Source organism: Temnothorax nylanderi, unplaced genomic scaffold (assembly GCF_030848795.1).
Source record: "Temnothorax nylanderi isolate EJ_2023f unplaced genomic scaffold, tnyl_v1.0 TNYL_tig0060_pilon, whole genome shotgun sequence".
NCBI classification, from domain to species: Eukaryota; Metazoa; Arthropoda; class Insecta; order Hymenoptera; family Formicidae; genus Temnothorax; species Temnothorax nylanderi.
In genome coordinates this window covers 912,283-935,482 of record NW_027249122.1, presented here as the reverse complement: position 1 = coordinate 935,482, position 23,200 = coordinate 912,283, and the positions used below count along the sequence as shown (strand labels likewise).

The 23,200-nt window shown below is 34.9% G+C and overlaps 1 protein-coding gene across 3 annotated transcripts in view; it reads right to left on the bottom strand.

The window, feature by feature from the left end:
• Nucleotides 1–23,200, bottom strand: part of Sick (sickie) — a 162,043-nt gene that overhangs the window by 95,687 nt on the left and 43,156 nt on the right. For 2 of the 3 annotated variants that reach the window (XM_071707762.1, XM_071707760.1), the window contains 2 exons: nt 10,958–11,075; nt 10,397–10,449 (listed from right to left, as the gene is read on the bottom strand). In XM_071707762.1, coding sequence (XP_071563863.1) covers nt 10,397–10,449; nt 10,958–11,075 — 171 coding nt within the window. Of the gene's footprint in view, nt 1–10,396; nt 10,450–10,957; nt 11,076–15,213; nt 15,359–23,200 lie in introns of those variants that run through there. The other variant, XM_071707761.1, reaches the window with a different exon arrangement.

The window sequence follows — 23,200 nt, the reverse complement described above, 5'->3', positions numbered from 1 at the left end:
AACAAATTGATTAATTAACTTTATAACATTTACAAATATATTTTTTATTAAAAATTATTTGCCAAATATTTTAAAGAATTATAAATAAAAGAATATGTGTGTAAAAACACTAAAAACAAAGTCAAGCTATACAATATTATATATGTATATCAAAATTCGGTGAGGAAATTAATTTTATTTTTAATTGTATTCAGTTTGCATGGCACAGTAAATTCAACGAACCTCAAAACATATCGTTAATTTTCGTGAAATCAACCGTGCCGCAACGATTCCCTACAAAGCTTTCGCAATACAACTCAATATCAACAGAATCGCAATCACGGCACAAATTCGCATAGACGAAATGCCGCGAGTCGACGATCGCGCTAATTGCAATCGCGTTTGGAGAATGTGCACGGCGAATGTAACAGGAGTGCAAATTTCGAATCCGAATCGCTTGAAGCGTGGAATTTACGCCTCGCGAAAAGAGTGGCGAAATTATAAATTGTTAGTGTTAGGCGATAGATGGGTATACATGGTACATCAATCGCGATCGCGCGTCTATCCGCGCGCGGGCGTGTGCGACGGACGTATAGTTCGTTTGATGGATATCGAGAGGTTCGCGTTGCAGGTTGCAGGGCGATGTTCGCGAGCGATGCTCGACGCGCGCGGCATGCGTGTGCGGAATGATTTACGAGGTCGAATAGTTGAAATAGTTGTAGAAGAGAAGATAAGGGGAGTGTCTGCGTCGATTTCACATAGAATATGTTATCGTGCATGACGCGTTTTATCTCTTTCTCAATTTTTATGTAAATTCGCATTTTTATATAAGAAACCAGAACTATAAGAAAAATATTATTACTATTATGACTATTTTATTAAAATTTATATGATAATTAAATGACCAAAATATATCAACAATATATGATGTGAATTATAATAGGTAGTTATAATAATGTATAAATAAGCAATGTTTTAAATCTCGTAAAAAGGGGAAAAAGGAAACCTATAATTACATTTTGCTATATACAATTATTGCTAATATTGCTGCATTATGTATGCGTGTATGTATGCGTGTGTATGTATGTGTATATGAATGTGTGTATGTGTATGTATGTTGTTGAACGCAAGTCAGGATAATTGTCTATTTTCCCACTTCAAGGCCGCGTTATAATAAGTACCCGCAATTTTCCGCGGCAACGGAAGTCGGCAACGATTTACGTGAAAGATCGCGACAAGACGCAGGTATGCGACCGCAGGTATCACAAAGGATACGACATATAGTGCGCATATGACATGTACAGTAGCAGTGTGCACATTGAGGACGACACTGCGATTGGTCGGCGTGTACCTCGCCACTTATGCAATTTGCTTTACGCTCGTTTTAAGAGGCAATTTGACTCTGCCGATCTCGCGGCCGTTTACCAGCGTCGTCAGAGTCCGAACAGGCTCTGGACTCGTAAACGACGATAATAATTTAATAAAACGCACTCGCGGGTCGCACGAAGTCATCGTTTACTTTCCATTCGCTCACACGATTTGTTTATCTTTCTTTTTATAGCGCAAAATGGTTCAATTAAATTCAATTATTCGTGGATGTAAGAGATCGACAATAAGAAAAACTGGATAAGATATAGAAGAAGAACCTAAGAATTCAAGCATTAATTAGGTATATAGCTCTGTAGATGTAAGTCTATTTGATTATTCTTGTTGTAGATTATGTAGATAATATGGATTAAAATAAATGTCTGCTATATAATTATTATTTACCTGTTCAATTTTTTTGTTACATATATATCAATAGATGTCCTCGTTTTATATAACTAATCATATTTCTGAGGATTCTCGCAATTAATCTCGTCTGTATTCCAATAAACTTTTAGATTCTCAGATGAGTATTTTCACCGGGAATATATTCGCACGAGATGGACAGAAGCGAGCTTGAAAAGTTTACTCGGCAGTCCGGCGAATGCGGCGAATGCAATCATTTCGGGTGTCGAGGGGTCGAACTTGCAATTAGCTAAGAGGAATCCACCACGACATGTATGTTGTCATCGTCGTCGCCGATTAACGGCCGCTTTATTAACTGCGCGCGAATGTCGCTGCTTCTTTGACTGACAACTCAGCCCGTTCAATTTTATGAGTTAATGAGCTCGTCGGCCAAGCTAGCTCATTGCGAGCGAGCGGTCGCAGCACAGTCGACCGTCTGTGATTTTGCCGAGCCGTTATTTCGATTTCTCGTCTAGACTCGATTAACCGAATCCCGAAATATAGGATTAAGGCTGCAGTCAGCAAGCTATCTTTATAATTATATTCATAGTAAATACAAACATTTATATCCGCAAAGAATGTTTGACTGATATGGCGACACATGACATGTCATTGAATTCTCATTAAATAAAAAAATCGGTTTTAAATTAAGTATTATGAATAGCACGAAACATGAGGCGTGAGGCTTTCGAGAAATCTTTTATGAGATCAGAGACGAAATCTCGAAGAGCAGAACGGTTGATTGTGGTATTGCTTTCAGAGTATCTCCTTACATCGTCAGGACTACCGGCATTCCGATGCCGTTAATCCTTTATAGCCTAATGTGACCTCGAAGCATATTGTATGAATCACTGAGAAATAAAGTTGCATAATATTAATTCATTTATGAATAATTCTACGTATTTAATTTTTTTGATTGTCTGTCTCTTTCCTAATTTAAAATTTAATTCAGAAATATAATATTAACACACACACACACACACACACACACACACACACACACACACACACACACACACACACACATTACATAATGTGTATAAAAATCGCTAATTTAAATCGCCTAATTTAAAAAATTAGAATGTTTACAAAATGAAAAAATTCTAAATAATTAACTATAATGTTATATTAATATTTAATTTTTATTATAAAATATTAAAAGATTCACGTAACTATATACTTTAATAATAAACTAACATTCTGAATTGCCACTCATTGTGTCAGTAATTTCAAATTTCCTTATGTTATACTTTTATTGTATTGTATAAAACTTTTTATCAATAAAGTTTTTTTATTTATTTAATAAATCTAACTATATATATAGATATAGTAAATTTACTGGAAATTTCCCACGATTCCCAGAGATCGATATCGATTCGTGTCTACTGGCGATGGCCGCGGCAATCATAAATTCAAGCACTCAAACGATCGCTCGCGGAGATGAAAGCGAGCGCGAGCCAGGCTGGAAGATCGATAATTTTTTCATTCATAAAGAACGGAGTTACAAGAGGCGAGAACGATATCACGGAAAGTAAAACGGATCACCGCTTGGCACGTGCTACTCGAGCATTATGAAACGTTAACCGAGAAAAGACGGAGAGCACACGCCCGTGCAGCGCGGCGTATCTCGGCGGGGAGTACTCGTATTCTGGATTTGCTTATGTCCCAAATACGTACATTAGTTTTTTAAACAGGTATTTGTTCCGCTAAATACAGTTGGGAGATTCGTTGATTAACTAAAGAGTTATATTTTTTCGCATAAAAAGTTTGATGAAACGTTAAAACGTTTGTGAGAAGTGTTTAGTTTTTAATGGTTAAAAATGTTTTTTTTAATTATTTATATATAAATAATATAAGTATAAAGTAAGAAATTGAATAAATGTGAAAAATTAGTAATAATTAAATTGATATAAAATTGGAGATTAAATTAATAAAAAATTCAATATTACCTAACGACAGCTTCTGTGTTTCCTCATCGGATATAAAGTTTAAACGCACAACGGCCAATTGGCCAATAAATTAATTAGCATCACGATAATGGATCACTACACATTGATGCAATAAAACTAATTGATTTATTTATTGACACATTTCGCGCGCTTTCTGATTGCGAGAATCGATGCAGCATCCACGCTGCTGGATCACCCGTAGGACACTAAGCGACGAGAGACAGAAAGAACATACAGGGACACGAGGTCGAGGTGAGCCACACCGCAATTGGCCGAGCAGAGACCGCGTTAGCAAGCCCGCGGAGAAGGACGAAGGAGGAAGGAAGAAGGAGCAATCGGCAGGTAGTGGGAGCGTGCTCCGAGTGTGGGAGCCTGGAGAACCCAGGTATCCACGTGGCTCGCGAATCGTGAGTGGGGTCAATTGTCCATAATATCGTTCACTTATTTTCTTATCAATGCCCAATTAGACAATAATAGTCAATTAATTTTTAAGACCAAGTGTTATTGACTGGATATAACAACTGGATATGAAAAAAACTTTAAGAATAAAAAAAGTTTGAAAATGTCAAATTAGTTTAATGTTTTCCGGATTCCAGATTTTTAAGACTCGAGATCCTAATTTTAAAAATTTGAAAGAAAGATTAGATCGAGTCACAATCAGAACATTATTATCGGATACAAGGTAGTGAAGGTTCCGGAATCTTAGAATCTAAATTACGCGCACGTGTAAAGAAACAGGAAGAGCACTGACCACTTTTGATCCGCGAGTATTTCCATCCAATTTACTCGGCATTGTGTATTCTGGACGTTACTATACACTGGCGGGATCCGGGAGAGGCGCAGGCGAGGCTTTTTTTCCGCGGTCGGCTCATTCACCAAGACATCCGCAAATCGAATTACTGAATCTTTCACGAACACGCTAGCCCGCTAGTCGACAATGTAACAGTTTATCGGCTTACGCGGGAACGTCATTAACTTTTGAAAACAGACCTGTTCGCTTGTGCGCTGACAAATGGCCGGAAGTACCCGGAATGCACTACACTATTTTTAAGTTCTCATTACGCAAAGTCCATTACTTTCTAAAGTGTATATAAATATGATGAAAACTATTGACTATTACTTGTAAAAAGCTCAATAATATAATTCACTCAAAATGTAATTTTTCAGCAAACACTCAAAATGTAATTTGACAGCAAACATATTGCAATTTCTGTATTACAGGGAAATAAATGGTCACACACAGGGTTGAAATGAGATTAAAAGCATGAATCATCGGGAATCTAAGGACGTAGAATGCATTGCGCGTTACGTCAAGGGAAAATTGCATTCCGAGTTCCAAGTCATTTCAAGTCGTCGAGTCGTTCGCAACGTCACGCCCGCGCGTGGAGGATCAATAGAGATGCGGTGGATTGTTACAAGACGAGATTCTACGCGATCAAACATTAATTAAGAGACGATGCACCGGATTGAAAATTGCACGTCGCGTGGGTACATTGTCTGCCTTTATTTTTCTATTGTGCAGACCGTTAATTTCACGACGAATACAAAAGTACGATTAAGCGCGGCAATTATCGCCGATATTCGAATAACACATACAACAGACGGCGTGACCGATCACACCTTTCGCGCAAGAAATCTTACGTGGGAAAAACAAACTATCGTCAAATAGCTAATGATATCTAATGGCTAAGGCGGAGATAGAAGGATCGTATTCTATGTGAAAAGGAAAGATATAATCTAGAATGATAAATTCCTTCAATTTAGAGTTTTTTAATTTAATTAAAGAGAATTAATCTAGTATATACATTAATTGATATATGTATCATATAGACTGGCATGATTTATAAATTAACTTTAGATATATTTTAATTAATTAAAAATAAATAAAAAAGTTAAATTAATTAAACTAAAAGAAAATTAAAATTGTAAAAAATAAAAATCGGAATTGTAATAAATAATTTTTTAACAGATATCTATTAATTCTTTTTATTTAATCGTATTAATGTATTCGAAGTGATATAAACGCGGGTTTTCAAAAGGACATCCCATATATACATGTATATCCCATATACGATAGGACTTTCAGTTCAAAGAGGAACTACGGCCTAGAACATCTATTTCTTTCCTTTTTCCACAAAGCGGTCTTATACCGGGAAACCGCGCCTATGTTTCCCCGTTTTCTCTTCGTTCTCTTCCCTCTTAGCGCACTCGCGCAGTACATACATACTATCTTGTATCTGGGACACCTGCGACGTATTGCGACGTTTTCGACGTTCTATAATCGCCACCCTACCTACTTCCCCCAACACTTGCTCGCACTTGTCTAATCTAAACAATCGAGTAATCGATTTTCGAGCGCTTGTTCGTTGAGTTGCGTTTACTTAAAGGCGGTATCGGTCTTTGCCTGTTTAGTGTTACCTCATTATAGGTGAATTGCGTCACGATTCTACACGTTCAGTGCTTGAAGTCTATATATGATAATTACAGAATTCAAATATTTTAATGTGTTATTCGTCATGTGTTTTTTTTCTAGTTCCATAAATATTTTCTTTTAAATCATGAACGTTTCTCATAAAAAATAATATATCTTTCAGTATATATGTATTAGTTATACCCTTAGAGATATTTATATTAGGAAGTTACTAAAGTCCCAATTTTTAATGATATTTTTCACAAATTTAAGTAAAGTTTACTTGAGATAATCCAGCAAACAAAATCCAGGACAATCCGTATTATTTATAAATTATCGCCGTGGGGAAATTAGGGAGGTCGGCGCGATGCTTGACTAATATATATGAAATGACTCATCCTCGCTATCTCGAGAGAGTGGATTATCCGCGAAATAGAAATAGATTGCAATGGGTCGACTGGCTGGCCAAAGACGTCACGCCGGTTCCGGTTTAAGCTTGAGTTTAGCCGACTCTCTTTTAATCATCAAAACAACGTTGACGATCGAAGGATAGTGCGAAGACAAGAACCAGCTCAGTTCTGTCCAGTTCTGTCGCGGGACCGAGCTGTTTATGCGCACTGGAGAAGAACGAGCAAACTTTTTGATAATTATATTAACACTTTCGATCTGAACGGCCACAATCGTATGGGAATTGTCTAAAATTAATTCAAAAAGCCTAACAAAACCGAAAAACTCCAAAATTAAGTAATTAAATTCAAATTTTTTTATTCTAAACAAAAATATTTTTTAACAAACTTTTAAATTTTGTAAATTTGTTAAAAATCTTCTTAATCCCTTTTAATCCATTTTTAAATCTTTTTCTCAATAAATAAAGACTGATTTTATTGAAAGGACTGATATGACAGACATGGAATAAGAGAATGGATCGCATCTTTATATATATGTATATACGTGTATAACGCTGCACGCCGATTTATGCAACTATCCGACTTCCGGTTTATGTAGTTCTTCGTATAAACGAAGAACGTACATTTCTGTACGCTATTGTACGTGTTGCAGGAGTGCGTACAAGTTGTAAACCGACGACGAGTTGCAAGTCGCGTGCTGAGCGCGGTTCTGAAAGGAAAACACGTGATTCGAGTCGGTTACAAGTTGTTTCACAAATCGCTAAAGGGACAAAGAAATAAATGAAAAAATCAATGGAAATAAATAATAAAAAATGTGTTTAAGATTAAACCTTCAGAATTCAATATTTTTCAAGATTGCGTAGTATTTCACAATAATTGTGTATATTATATATTTAAAAAAATTTTATAGTTAAGTTTATATTTTAAATACTATTCTGCCCTATACATATATTAAAATTATTATGACAACAAATATTTTTAACATTAAAGACCTTCGAAAAAAAAAAACGTGGACTGATCGAGTTTCTTTGCCTTGATGATTATCTTCACTTATCATTTACGTGAATCACCCTGTACACATGGCGCGTGTGCTTGGCTTGCTTTAATTATAGACCGGAGCCCTTCTCCTTTCCTTAGCGTCCACCCTCGACACCGCGAAATTGGAAAGGCGACGTCTACGAGCCTGACTACAGATTCGTTCCTGCCGTTCGCTCGATCGAGGGTAAGAACGAAACCCGAGAAAAAGCTTCGAAAAGCTTTACGTCGCCGTCGCCTGTACTGTCAAAGTACCACCCCGAACTAAACTCTAAAGTAATATAGAGTACTTAGCAAAGCAAATACTACAGCTATTAAGAGCTGTGTGCAAAGTTTTCTGGCCTAGTAAACTATAGAGTCTCTGTCAAGAACTGAAGAGTAACGCGAAACTGTTCGTAATATTGTTCGACTTTATCGAGAATAAAATTAAATTCTACTGTCATTTTTCGAAGTACTTTATGTACCTAATTATATTTTATATAATTTCAATAATATATTATTATCTACACATATATGTCTCTCTTAAATTATATATGGAGGGGTAAAAGCCATAGTGGTGTAAGTCAAATTTTTTAAAATATTGACTCGTGTGCATAGATGCAATTTATATATTGTATGGATTGCAATATGTACACGAGTCAATATCTTAAAAAATTTGACTTACACCACTATGGCTTTTTTACCCCTCCATATATATATATATATATATATATATATATATATATATATATTATTTCTAATTTTTTAATAAAATTTTATTCAATGTTAAACAAAAACAAATTTACTACATTGAGAGCAGAATGGAGGGACGTGAATGCTTCTAATTTTCAATTCATCAATATTTACTATAGATGTGAGAACTATGTTTGAATAAGAAGAAAGGAGAAAGGGTCGAGAGAAAAGAAAAACGAGAGAAGAGAAATGCGTATTTTATGGATTCCGAGTGCATCTCACCGGGAAAACGAGCCACGTCACATGCGGATGGATGAATTGAAACATGTATAGTCGAGTTATACTTCTCTCTCTCTCTCTCTCTCTCTCTCTCTCTCTCTCTCTCTCTCTCTCTCTCTCTCTCTCTCTCTCTCTCTCTCTCTCTCTCTCTCACAGGACGATGCCACCTCGTGTTTCAAATTTACATAATCCTGAGTCGCACGATGCTCTACCTCAAAGGATACAAGTTGAAGAATTGTCAGTGAGAATAGAGTCCTTGTAATGTTACAGGAGAAAAAGTTACAAGTATATACGTGACATTTTGAAATTTTATCGAATGTTCTCCAACCTTTTGTCAAGTATTAAACTACTATAAAAAATAATTTAGTCCTTTAATTCTTAAACAATAAAAAAATTTAATTATAGGAAGAAAAGTACTTATTCAGATTTTTCAGATTATGATGTCAATTTTTTCTCCATTAGGCAATAAATTATTTAGAGCTCAATAATGTTGCTAAACAATTTTCCTTTCAGAAAATATTCAAATTTAATTATGAGAAAATATTATTTCTGTTTAAACAATTTAAAACTTTTCCCGTGAGAAGAACTCAAGTGAAGTGTCGCGCCTGATAAAAGAGAAAATAAGTAGTCGAGATAATTTACGAGCGAGGACGTAACGAGACGTTACAATTAACAGCTTTTAATTAACCGAGAATACTGAGTCTGTACGGAAGCCAGGTATACACTTAATCGTAAGTATAAAACGCGCGTGTCAGAGGTTATGTGATTCTGAGCGAATCCCTGCCGCAATGGTTCCGTAAAACGCCAATTAAAATGCCAATCTGAGATTCAAGTTGATCATTTTTCTCGAACCAGAGGCACGAATTTATCTTACAATGTTATAGCAAGATATGATTATTACGCACATTATGACGAAGAATTATATCTTATAATAAAGTGAGATATGTGGGCGCGTAAGATAAATGACTTTGAAAATTTATTATTCAGCTATAGTAACCAAAGAGCTACTATGTATAGTATATGTAATATTTAATTAAAAAATTAATTAGTAAATATCGAATTAGCAAAGACAAAAATACATATAAAAATTAAGAGGCAACGATAAATGAATAATATTGTAATAAAATATTATAGAATTAAATTATTAAACAAAATTTTTAATAGGAACTACCAAGAAACATAATTTTAGAATCAATGTATTTTTAATAAAAATTGGAAAGATAATAAAATTTAGAATTTCTAGAGAAGTAAAGCATAAATAAACGAACAAATACAAATATTTTAATTAAAAACGCGTAAAAATGAATTAAAAGTTTAAGATTGCAAAAACATATATTGAGATATTTAGAGACAGAACGTGCCGCAAAATGTAATCGCGTCTGTCTTTTTCTGCGTGTTAGTCTAAATATTTCGAAAAGATGGTGATCTATGGTGCACCGTACGTACAGTTGCACGGATTTTATCTACGTATCCTAAGCGGGGAAAGGAAGGGAAAGCGAGCTTGTGAGCTTTCTATTTTTAAAGGACTGCGCTCGTGCATAGCTGGTTCTTAAATTTGCTTCTCCGGACGAAGATCCGGAGCATCCGCGTATCAAATACCAAATCTTTTGAATTTCCGTTTTATACTTGATTAAGCTTTACCTATAATCTAGTGTTTTCTTTTCTCACATAACTAACGAGCAAACAGTTAGCATTCTTTTAAATTTGATTAGCAGATATTCTAGTATAGTTGAAATATTTTATTTATGTGAGAATATAAAGACTCATTTTGCATACGTTGCAGCAATAAAATATATGCAATTTATTTTTGTTATACAAATAAATGTTAACTTGGAATTTTTATCTTAACCGTTGCTATATACTTCATCTGTGCGATGATTTTAAAATACACTCACCATTTGTTGAGCGCTTTTCGGCTTTCGATTTACGTCGATCACCTTCTGATTAGCTGCAATAAGAAAAACGGGGCATTTTAATTTAAAAGTTATTTTTCCTTCATTTAGCCGACAGCCGACTAACGGACGTCGCTGTGAATTGCATACACGCGCGTATGGCACGTGACTGTCGTACCCTATGCACTAATGACTTTAGTGTCGATTTATGTGTTATAGGTAACTGTCCAACTGGCCATAAACGATTCAGTACTGTTAGGCGAGAATCACAGATGTATATCGCGACCCATCGCTCAATCTTTTTTGCGCTTCGATTTTTATTAATAAAATTCCGCGACATTCTAAATTTTTATTTATTATAAATTTTTCCAATTTTTTGTATTAAACCAAAGAATTAATTTAAATAAAAAAGAAATTTTAATACAATGTTATAAGATTTATAAATATAATTGATTTATAAGTCCGCAAACATCTCATGAATACATCTTGAATTTTTTTTCATATTATAAATATTTTACTAGATTAGATTTAAAAAAAAAATGAGAGTATGCAAAAGATACTTACTGACAGCCTCCACCAGATCGGCTAAAAGGACACCGTCGCAGAAATCAGCTTGGAGATCGGTCACCCGTTTCTTGCAACCCCCTCGTTCCAGATAATAATTTGCCCAATCTGTGTAGATCTGAAATTAACAAAAATAATTATATAAAATAACATATACGCATATATGTTCTATGAGACATCATTAATATTATAATTAGTAATATTTTCTAAGTTATCATTTTCTTCTCTTTTTTTATTTTTCCTTGAAATACACAAATACCTGTAGTTTCGAAGCAATTTCAATATTAAATTCTTTTATTAATATCTACTTCTTGTTACTATTTTTTTGCTTCTTGATAAGAAAAGAACATTCGCGGAATGAATTGAGTACTCAGAGTTACTCGTTGAAGCACAATGCGGAAAATTGCACGCGCTCTTAATTACGTCGCGTTTCATCGGCGATGACTGATCGATCGACTCTTGAGATCGTAGCTTGGTGAATTAAAGGCGATCGCGATCGCGATCGAAAGAGAGAAAGAGAGGAGCAAATAACAAATAGCTTGTAGACAGCAAACATATCATGGAGGAATGAACTTTAATGGTCGATCGATCGATTATTTCTTCGTCCCGCGGCTGCACGCTGGTTATTATTTCTTCATTGTTTCAGTCCCACGGGAGTTTATGTTTACGAAAATAACAAATAATTCTTTTCAGACATTCGTTACTTTCCTGTATTAAAAATTCATTGAAATTTTTTAAATAAAAATTAATTTTAAATAGCTTTACTTCGCCAAAAATAATTTTATACATAAAAATGCAATTAAATCACTTACGCCTTATTATATTTATATTAAAAAATAAATAAAAACTAAATTGTATTATTTCCTTATGTATTCGATTATCTTTCTAAACATATTTAGACTAATTTCGGAAAACTGATGACAATTATTTCCAGTAAACTCCAATCAACTTGTTCAAAGTATACATGTTGACCCTGCATTACTCGAAGCGGAGGAAGCAAAGTGGAGAATGCCGATTGGCGCGATAGGAATCTTTTCACCTTGAAGAATGTTTTCTTATTCGTCTTTCTCGTGGCATGTCAAATCGTGCAAAACCTCTTATTTAACACATACGTGCTTCACAATTTATTGTTCTATAAATTCTTATCGTTTATGAAGCTATAACTCATCAATATATGCATGAAATACGCGTGAGAGAAAATAGCAAATAATACCGATAAAGAAACGATTATAACTTAAAAAATTACTACAAAAATTTTATATTTCAATAAAATTCCAATAAGATATAATCAAATAGTAATAGCATATAATATCTTTTTTAAATACTTTGTAGATGAAAACAATATATTGTAAATTCTCTCTTTCTCTCTACCTATATCTATCTAAAAATTCTAATAGACATCATAAGATAAAATAAAAATCTGAAGAAAAAATATCTTTTAGAGAACTACATGCGTGAAATAAACAAAATTATACGCATCGTGCATAGTCATTTCATAGTGAGTGAGCGGATTAAAGTGCGGAGAAGCGCATTAACGAGCACTTACGGGCAAAGTGCACTTCGGAAGTCTATCATGTTGCTGTCGCAATCCTGCGATTTGATTTATCTTATTATTACGTCCAAGTGCGGTTAATTTGTTGCCGAGTCAGATTCCTCTTCTTGTTAACGAAATATGTTATAGGATTGCTACCCAAGTTTTCCATCGCCAATTATGCAGCGCAAAGCTTAATCACGACATCATAAATCCAAGTAGCACCTCTAATTAGAGCATATATCTCAGTTATTGCGTCACTGTAATCATGTTATAAATCGTCTCAATTACGTGGCAAATTTTCGATCGCCATACAGAATTTCAATTAGCATGTCGTTGATGACATTGCAAGTCTCGATGGTCCTCAAGACACTTATTCGCGTAATGCGCGACAGGTGCCCGGCGCGCGGCGTGTGTCGACGAAATTGAATGCATTTGCAGCTGACCGCGAAGCTTCGCGGATTCTTTTTCTGTCGTTTTCCCTTTCGACGAAAACAGCGCGACGCGCGACCGCGACGCATCCATTTGCATTTCCATCATACGCGGCGACCCATACGTCACGTGGGTGTTATCTCCCGCTGATTGCAACCCCGTGCAAGTGCGTGTACACTTACGTTTATTAACACGCGACCCTTCTTCCTTCTCTTACTCTCTTTTTCTCTCTTTCTCTCTTTTTTTCACTTGATATTTTATTACACCGCAGGTGCTTGACTGCCACAACTTTGTCATCGTGCATGTTCCATATTTATTTGTCGGATATTCAAATGCGGGGCAGAGAAGAACGATCCTCTCGGATAAATTTATACGTTAAATTATTCGAATCGATATTAATGCAGATACATTTACATTTTATCATATTTTGAATTGTATTTGTGCTGTTATTGTTATAATTACTTCACAAGATTTCGCACCGTGAATTTTCATTGTTATATTGACATAGAAAAGTAAATTTTTTTATTCCATCAATAATAAAAAGTATTACAACCGCCATTTTTTATTTTTTTTATGTCCAATCGTTTTCCATTGTTATTTTATTCGTTGTTATTTACTGTTAAATATTTTATCAATCTTTAAATATTTCTTATATGATATCATAAGAATGCAGTTTCTAAATAATGCAGTCTGCATCAAAGTATATCTATTCAGAATTTGTAATTTTTCATAAAATCATAAAAATTTAATAATTATATGTACGTTTTATTCTCTTTACAGCTTATTTACGGTTGTAATTCTTTTCATTGTTTAAATAGATACGATTATACTTACACATATTCTGTGCGATACTTTCCAATTTATATCTAAAAAGCAAGAGTATAATAAGAATAAAATATTTCTCAAAAATATTTAATTAATTACCTAATATTTCTCAAATGTAATTACAGTAGCACCTATTCTCGCGGGAACTTTTATATCTAATTTTTATATACGTTTGTATCTATAAGCGAGCATCGGGGACATAAATCACGCGCGGAAGCATGAATTGTCCTGACGCGTTTACCGCGCTGGCGGAGCGCCAGGCTTTTCAGTGTGAGCAAGCGTGCGAGCGAACGGCTCTCAAGAGTCACCGAAGAGGCGAGCGCACGCTCGCTCGCAGCACTGGGAGCAGTGGGAGCTGGGAGCTGGAAGTTGGGAGACGGAAAGCACAAGGGGACACAAACGTGGTTGTCGTACAGACGAGAGGAAGAGGAAGAGAAGGAGGAGGACAGGAGCAAAGAGCGAAGAGAGAAGAGAGTTAGTCATCGCGTACTATTTTTGAGCGCGCAAAGAGACGAACGGTACGAAGGGATGCGCGGAGGGTTTTGTGTGTGCTTCATGATTTCAGGTCGCCATTATTACGACGGCCGCGACGGGGTCGCCGCTTCGCCGATCCTTTTCCCGCTTTCCCGATAGAATCTCTGGGCTTTCCCGGAATATTTCAGTAAAGAGAGAGAAAGCTAAAGATCGCTAAAGCAAGATCGAGGGGAACACATATGCTAAAGAGACTCGTTTAGATTAGGTATCAAGGCTTAATATGAGACAGATTATTCTTGGGAATTTTTGGAAATGTTATATTTGTTATTTAAAAATAATAATAAAAGAGAGAAAATAATTGATTTAGTAGTTATATTCTGAAGTAATGAAAAAAATTATTTGCGAAATAAAATATCCAAAATACCATTGTAAAATATTCATCACTCAAGATGTTTACAATAAATTTTCTCACGAGACATATACAATATACACTTATGCACTGTTAAACATTAAAGGGTGAAATTTAAACCACTACTGAGTTAAATAACATTTTGTTATTTTTAACTACCGTGTGTGTCAAAATTTATTATTTTAACACAAAACAGTATTATTTTAACTCCATTGGTCTAGTTAAATTAACATTGTTTTAATTAAATTAACGACATATTGAATATAGGAGCAGCGGCGACCTATAGAAATAGTTAAAAATGCCTCAAATTGAGTGATACAAATTTAACAGTGTGGATTTATTATTTTCAATAATTGTCAAGATAATTGTTTCAATTGTCTTATTTTTATTTATCCCGAACTCATTTTTATCTTTTTATCTTTAAGTATTTTTTATTTTTAAGTGCACCTGATTGTATATAGCTGCTTTGCCATTATTAAAAATAGTAATAATAATAATAGTAAATTCGTAAAGCAATATTTACAGACTCGCAAAGATATTCGACATCTCTCGGCGAAAAAGATACGAGTGGAAGAAAAGAATTACCTGCACGACATTACGCGTAGAATCGGCTTTGATGTCGTCGATAGAACCGCGCACGGATCTCGGCGCTCTGATACACGCCATGATGCCGCCGGTGGTCGTTGTGACCCCCGCGACGTTCCAGCGTCATCCGAGTCTACCTTTCCAATTATTCCTCACGACAAATTGCATCTATACCAGACGCTTGGCACTGGATTATCACGCGACAATGCACAATTGTAATTACACTATTCGTACTATCATCAAAATCAATTTCTCTGATCTTTAACTTTTCATCCTCAATTTTTCTTCTCAATTCACTAGTACCACAGATGATTATTTTATATTTTCTATCATGTCTTCTTCTTCTTTTTTATTGGAATTTAAATTAAGATATTATGTCGATATAATAATAATATCTACTAAATCTTGACGGGATCATGACAAAATTCAAACAAATCGATATTAGTTTCACTTAAACACTTGATTCTGTCAAGAGAGAGATCATTTCACTGTAATCCACTGTTAAATATCTTTATATATATTTTTTTTTTTTACGTTAAAAATCGTGTTTTTCTGTATTTCTCCTTTATAAGAGCACTATGCACTGATACCAAATAACTGATGTAAAATAAAGTACGAAAAAAATCAGTATAGTGTTTTCGACGAATTAATAAAAAACATTCACACTGATCCTTTTATTATATAATCCTCAATTCTTCTGCTAAGATTAATAATATAAATCGTTGATATAATTCGCGTCTGAATCCCTCCGCGGTTCTTCATTCTCACAATCTTCTTTTGAGCGTCGAAAGCGAGAAAAAGGTCGAGGGAGAAGAGAAGAAAGAAGAGGAAGAAGATAAAAGCTTAATCAATCATTCAATTATTCAATTCGCGAGCAAATCACTCTCGTTCCAAATGATCGGACGAACAATGTGACGCATCGCGTCGTGTCGCGTCGTGATGCTTGCAAGCAAAACACGGAAGCGTCTCGACTCTGCGACGCACCGGCCGTAACTGAATACGCGAGCACACATTTCTCTATTCGTAGGTATATACTCTCTTGCGCCTTCTTCTCCTTCTCTTCCATAATCTCCTCCCTCCTCATCTCTTTCATCTTATCCTCGTCTTCCTCCAATTTTACCACCTCCTTTCACTTTCCTTTTCTGTCTATCGATCTTTACAAAAATTCATCGCATAGAATATCAAAATTGATGTAATTGCAGGTTGACAATTAGAAAACTTCTAAGAAAATCACTGGAAATTTTAGAAAATTGTTTAAAAAGCACAATATTCAACAACATTCAATAATATTCAATATATGTTATAATAAGCATATTTAGATAAAGTGCTTAATAATATAATTATATCATCCTTTCAGTTATCTTTTTTTTATCATTAAAAAAAGATGTCATTTTAATCAAAGATCGATAAGAATGGATAAGAATAATTAACTAGAACGAGATTTATGTAAACTTAATGTCTGTTTAATATAATTAAATATTTAATTTTAGATAATTTAATTAAAATTAAATTAAAAAGATAATAAAAAGAACATAAAAAGAGAATATATTATACATAATCTAATTTTAATCTAATCTCAAAGTTTGTAGAAATAAAAAATGACATTTTAGTTTCTTAAATTTGAAAAAGATTATAAATTATATAATTATGTATCATAAATATGTAATTTATATCAATTATATTAAACTTTATTGGTTAATCTCATAAGTGTAGATTCAGATTCTGATGAAAAACACTTGTATGTGTACGAAAGTTTCGAGAAATCAAGGGCTAAGGATGATGATGACAACGTATGTGATCAGGAAGTGTGACACATCTTAAGATCGCTATTTTAAGACGGTACGATGGACGTGACGAGGAAACTGCATCGAGCTGTTGAAGAATCGCAGAAGTGTAACGACATTAAGAAGGTCTACTGAGAATTTTCGATGACACGGACGAGTCAGCGCCGATTCAACAATATAATTCTCCCGAGCTTGCATTTAATCGAACTTCAACAAAACTATGTTTTTGTAACGTCTGTATAACATAGTTCGCTGAATGTAAAATGAAATCGAAATTTTGCAGATAAATCAATATCCCTGAAGTTATACAAACGTATAATATCCTAATATCAAAATGTATCAAAATTAATAACTCCCTAAACGCAGCAATTTCACAATCATCGACTAATTCGTATCACTCACGTATCACTATTTGACTTTGCTACTTTCTAGAAATTATAATATCGCGCGCATAATATAAATATCAAAAATCAATTTAATTAAATACAATAAAACTTTATAATTTCTGTCAATGACTCCTTTAATTAATTTAGCAATAAACCATCATTTATTACAACTTTTTAATCTTTAGCATTACATATAGTATATCTTTATTACTTCAAGATCACGAGAATTTTTAACGGAAAATTCTTTGATCAATTTCGAATCAATCTTTTTCTTAACAAAAATGTTAAAATGTCGAGATATATATATTGGCGCGAGAGACTACCATGTCTCTTAATAACTATTAATATAAAAATAATGCAAATTTTAATATATGTATATACATACTGTACATGTATAAATATGCATATGTATAATATTTAAATGCACAGCAATTCTGTCCTAAGTTAACTTTGAGTAAGAAAATTGTACAGTGCACCGGTATAAAGAAAAGAAAGAAGAAAGTGAAAAGGAAGAAGAAGAAGAAGAAAGACCAATAAAAAATTGCGAGACATCCGACGATGTTCCAGGAAGACAATATCTTTCCTTCGTAGGCGAAAATAACGTGCTCAGGAGGGATGAAAATAGAGAATGAGAGACGGTTCGGCGGCGCTCGCAGCCGAAGGAAGAAGCGGTGACGGCGAAGTTGGTAACGTTTAACTCGAAATAGAGCACGATGAGCAAAACGAACGAGCGTTGTCGTTTGCGTAGGCGTCGTCGTTTGAATTAACGAATTAATGGAATCGAGTAGAGGGTCGTAAATTCATCAGTGACCGATCCAAGAAACCGTCGTTGATTAGATCGCGACGCGCCGTTCGACCGTAACTATCACATCCTATCTTATAGAATTCTATTTATAGGTTTCAATGTAACCAAAATCAATATCAAAACCTCTCAAAAGAAATTAATTAGAATTTAATTTTATTTATCAGATTTCTCTCCCAACACACACAGTTTTGCTTCAAGCTCTAAATACAAATCTAAACAATTAATTAATTAAGGCTTAGAATTATTTGCATCAACGTCGATTACGCAATACAACTATTATATTATACAACGTTTTCTTTCCTCTTTTCCCCATAGTCCCTTATCTTAGATGTTAAACCGAGATCAGAATTGCAATGTATCATAGTTGATAAGAACCTGTTAGAACTGCGTACGCGCTGATGATCGATATTCGACTTAGCCCCGATTATCGCACACGACCGCCCCGTGTCGCGAGTCGCGGTCGCGACTAGGCGCGCGCGCGTTAAAAGGCAACGCCATGGCAGGCATTACAATTAATGATGCTGCTCGTACGCGAGCCGCGTGGAATAGCAATCGATCCGCGCACCTGTCAGAAATACTCATGGGGAGTCTCGTTTGTATAACGTATACCTGCTGCTCGTTCATTCGTCATTAAAACGGCGGGATTCCCTCGGGTTTGCGGAATACCTTCAGTCCAAGTTATCTTTTCAAACTACATTAGTTTTTAATCATAGAATTCTAAAAATATCTTGCTAACTAAACTTTCATGTTTTAAATTCAATTGTTATACAAATTATTTTAATTTTACTTTTATAAAGATTAAGATAATTCTGACATTAGCTAATTAGCTTAATTGATAGATATAATTTAGTTGTAGCGTCTTCCATTCACAAGTGTAAAACACTTAAATTGCTTTGAGAAGAATTGCCAATTAAATAAAAATAAGAATTTATAATATTTTCAATAATCAGAATTGATTCGGGTATTCTCGACAGTATTAACGAAAATAAAATGTGATTCTATTTAAAAACTTCAAGCGTTGATAATTTTTGAATGAGAAAAGTGTTATTAACACTTTTGTTGATACAAATTATTGTTTATTGAAAATAAAATTATCAGAATTTGTGAAGTCGTTAAATTTTTTTCCACATTTATAAATTCTTTATATGTTTTTGTTATTGCAATGTAATTACATTTGTGAATGCTTAAAATAAAAGTAAGATTTATGCAAGTGTAATTTTTCTCGCGTCCGCGCGAGTTGACGTCATGATCTTTCAGAACTTAATATTCGAATTAAAAACATCCGTGCCTGTCAAAATTTTGGCAATTAATTTGGACAGTTCGACGGTCGTTTTTCCGGCGGGGCAATTCGTGTGTCGAAATTCGAGGGGCAGTCAAAGGATAATAATTGTCCATTGGTGCTGGTGTGGATAGCGATGGAGAAACCATTGGTGCAAAGGGGATGCATGAAATTGAATATTGCCGCCGATCCCTCCCGGAACGGCGGCGACACTGAGAGTTCAGGAGCCGGAAACGAAACCGTTAAAGGACAATAATTAATTCGCTCCTGACGGCAGTCTGACGGCTCGTTAGTCGCGTAATCCTGTCCGTTTTTTTTCTTTCATTCTGTGCGATAATGCAACCGAGAGGATGATTTTGCGAGCGGAAAAAGGGGACGAGATGAAAGGTAAGCTAGTGTGCTTTTTTCAAAGGCAAGAGGGTAAATTGTCGGTTGAAATTGACTACGGTAAACACTTTCAGTGCTTTGTTTCCCCGTGACAAAATCACAAAATTATTAAGTTCTTACATTCTTTAATCCCTTATTTCATTGTTTTGAAGAAAACTTATTAATTTCTTCTAAAAAATAAATTAAACTTCATATATTTGCTACTTTGAACTTTTCAAGAATTTTCTCAAATTCCTCCTTTTCTATTTTCCAATCTCTTCAATGTTTTTTCATTTGTTGGAATTTTTGATAAAAATCCTGTCATTTGGATGTTGCAAAATTAATTTACTTCGACTCATAGTGACGGAAGAGAATGAGTTTCACTTTTCCCCCAACGGTGGCGAGGGGATTTGGGGATGGTTTCCGTCGGCGCGACAATTTTGCGGGCAGAACGCGTCCCGTTTCGAGAGGATGAGAGACAAAAAAGGGGGTGAGAGACTGAGCTTTGTTGCGCGATTACGACGAGCGGGAGGTCCGCTCGTCTCGATGGACACAGCCGACTATGGAACCAGCCTGCCGGAGGTTTGCTTTAACCCGAACGATATCGAGACACGCCAGCCAACCTTTGGGACAACGGGGTATAAAGGATAAGAGAAAATCGAAAGCGAAAGGGAAACTGCAGGATCAGGAGATCATCTTCAACGCATAATCCGAATCGGTCAAGATGATCCTCTTAATTTAATACAGTGTTCTAATGGAAAGAAAAAGACTAAAGAAAGTGTTTTCATAAGTTGCTAAAATTATATGGAGGAAAAAAGAGAATAGCGTATATACTTTATGTATAATACGTTCATTATGTTGCTGCTCAATATACTAATATGCAAAAGGTACAGACCCCTGGACTAAATGTTTCTTGCTTTTCCGCCGATCATTGCCCGATTATCCTTCTTTGGCACCGCTCGTTACAAACGATCTGTATATCGTCGCGGCACCCTTCTTTCTTTGCGTTTTTCACCCTCTTTTGCTGCGCATTAACTGTGCGCTTATTGTTAATTGTGTAGCAAAATCTCCCGCGGCCAATTTTCCGATCAGCAAAGCGCAACTCTCGTCTGAGTATTCGGGGAGAAATTGTTAGAAATAGAAATATATATATATATAAATAGATCGCAGATATCGAAATAATGTAAAAAGTCTATATTATGGACCAAAATTTAATCATGTACGGAAAATATAATAAACATTGTGTACACTCAAAGAATAATAATTGTTGTGATAATTTAAAATTCAATAATAATATTTAAAATTCTTATAAGTCATAATTTCCGAATTTTAGTTTAAACCAATTCGTTTTGTCCGTTTTCCAATAAAAGGATCTATAATACTTCATCAAGATTGACGAGAGAGAAATTAACCGAAACTGAAGCTCATACGCGGTTGAGAACCGTCGTAACTGAGTTATCGTTCCCCCCCAAGAACTAGACGGAGGATGCATACACCCTCTTCCCTCAGGAGGGAAGGTACGTGTCCTGCAACAAGCGTGTCCTATGTTCTCACACCCTCTCGAGATTCGAGGAAACCCTGTTGTTGTCATGACTACCGAAGTCCCGTGAGAACAAAGTTATTTTTACGTCCGCCATATTACGTCGGGGTTCCGATAAGAGATCTGATTAGCATCCTTTGTTTCTCCGCAAAGTTAAGACCTATTCAAACATCTTAAGCCGCTAATGTACGCGGACAAATAATAGTCTCAAAATATAGTCACGCAAATAAGAGGTGAAAGTGAAATGATACGAAAAAAAAAAGAACATGATCAAACACGATAATAAAATTAAATTAGTAAGTATTTTATAATATTGTATAATATAAGTATCTATATATAATTATTGAAAAGAGTGTATGTAATTTAAGTATTTTATTTAAATTATTTGTGGCAGAGTTATATATACATAAGATATTTTTTAATCAAATTATTTTTGAAAATCTATGTAATAGGATTGTTAGAAACTTTAAATGTTTTTCCTTCTACAGTCATAGTGTTATTTTTCTTTTCTTCTCTTTTCCCTTTCGTTCGTTTCTTCGGCTTCCATTTCGAGATGCTTGTAACTCGTTTTTTCGTAGCTCACCGACCGCCGGCGCCACGTGGGTTATGTTTTATGAATGAGTAGCTCACCTACGCGCCATTACGACGCGTGCACGTGCGTGTACACGCACTCGCGAGAGAACGAGCTAAATTTACCTGCGCCGTCAGTCGCGATGCAACCAGGCCCAACCCTGCCATTGTGCGCTGCCTCATGTAGGCATCCTTTCGCATACGCTAACTGGCCCACACGAGAGACAACCGAGAGACTGGGCCCCCGCGACTATTCTTAAGGTCCCAGAAACTCGTCAACATGCGCGTACAGAACTTTCGCCGGTGGGTTTATCTTGCATAAGAAGGATAATCGTTTGTCTTTTATACAGCAGTTATACGAGTATATGCCTTTCGATGTGCGACTTCGTCAACAATGCAACGTATATTTCTAATGCCTGAACATTATATGTCACTATTTTATGCAAAACATACTAATAATAAAGCTTGAATTTCTAATGTATAAGTATGCCCTCTGAATATATATTTAAACGCATTATATAAGAATAAAATTATTTTTGTAGAGATATATAGAATAATTACAAGCTGCATGCCTTAAAAATGAACATACAACTATTGCTATTTTAATTTTATTATTTTAATCTTATAAATTAAATTTTAATTGTGTATATAAAAATTAATAAACTCATTTTCCAAATATCATCTTGCTCGTTTTTCATATAAGCTTCAAATTTCTGTCGAAAAGATTTAATATCAATTATTTCTGCAACTATCTATTCTTAAACTAACAAGGAACTACCCTTCGAGAAGGACCAACTCCTCGGACAAAATCTGTACGGCAGACGCGCGTCATTCGCAGACAGCGTATTATGAATTCAGGTTCCGTCACGTCGAAATTGCTATAATTCTTTCGGCTCACGTATAACGTAGAGGAGACCGCTAACTCGCTCTCCGAAACGCTCTAACGAGCTTCGACATTTGCTTGGGGTCGCACTCCTGATTCGGCAGTAGTTCTTCCCAAGTAGCATCCTTTTGCCCGAAGGAAGACAGGAAGACTCGAATCCCAACGATACACGCCTGCCATATCTACTTTTTGTTTTACAAAGATATATCTTTAGCAGTACTTTTTCCATCTTGAAAAATAATAATTTTTTATATTTATATTTCAGTACACTAAGTATTATGTATTTTATTAAACATTTAAAATAAATTGAAATAGTTAAATTAATTTTATCGTATTTTTGGTATAGATTATATATAAAATTATTATTATATAGA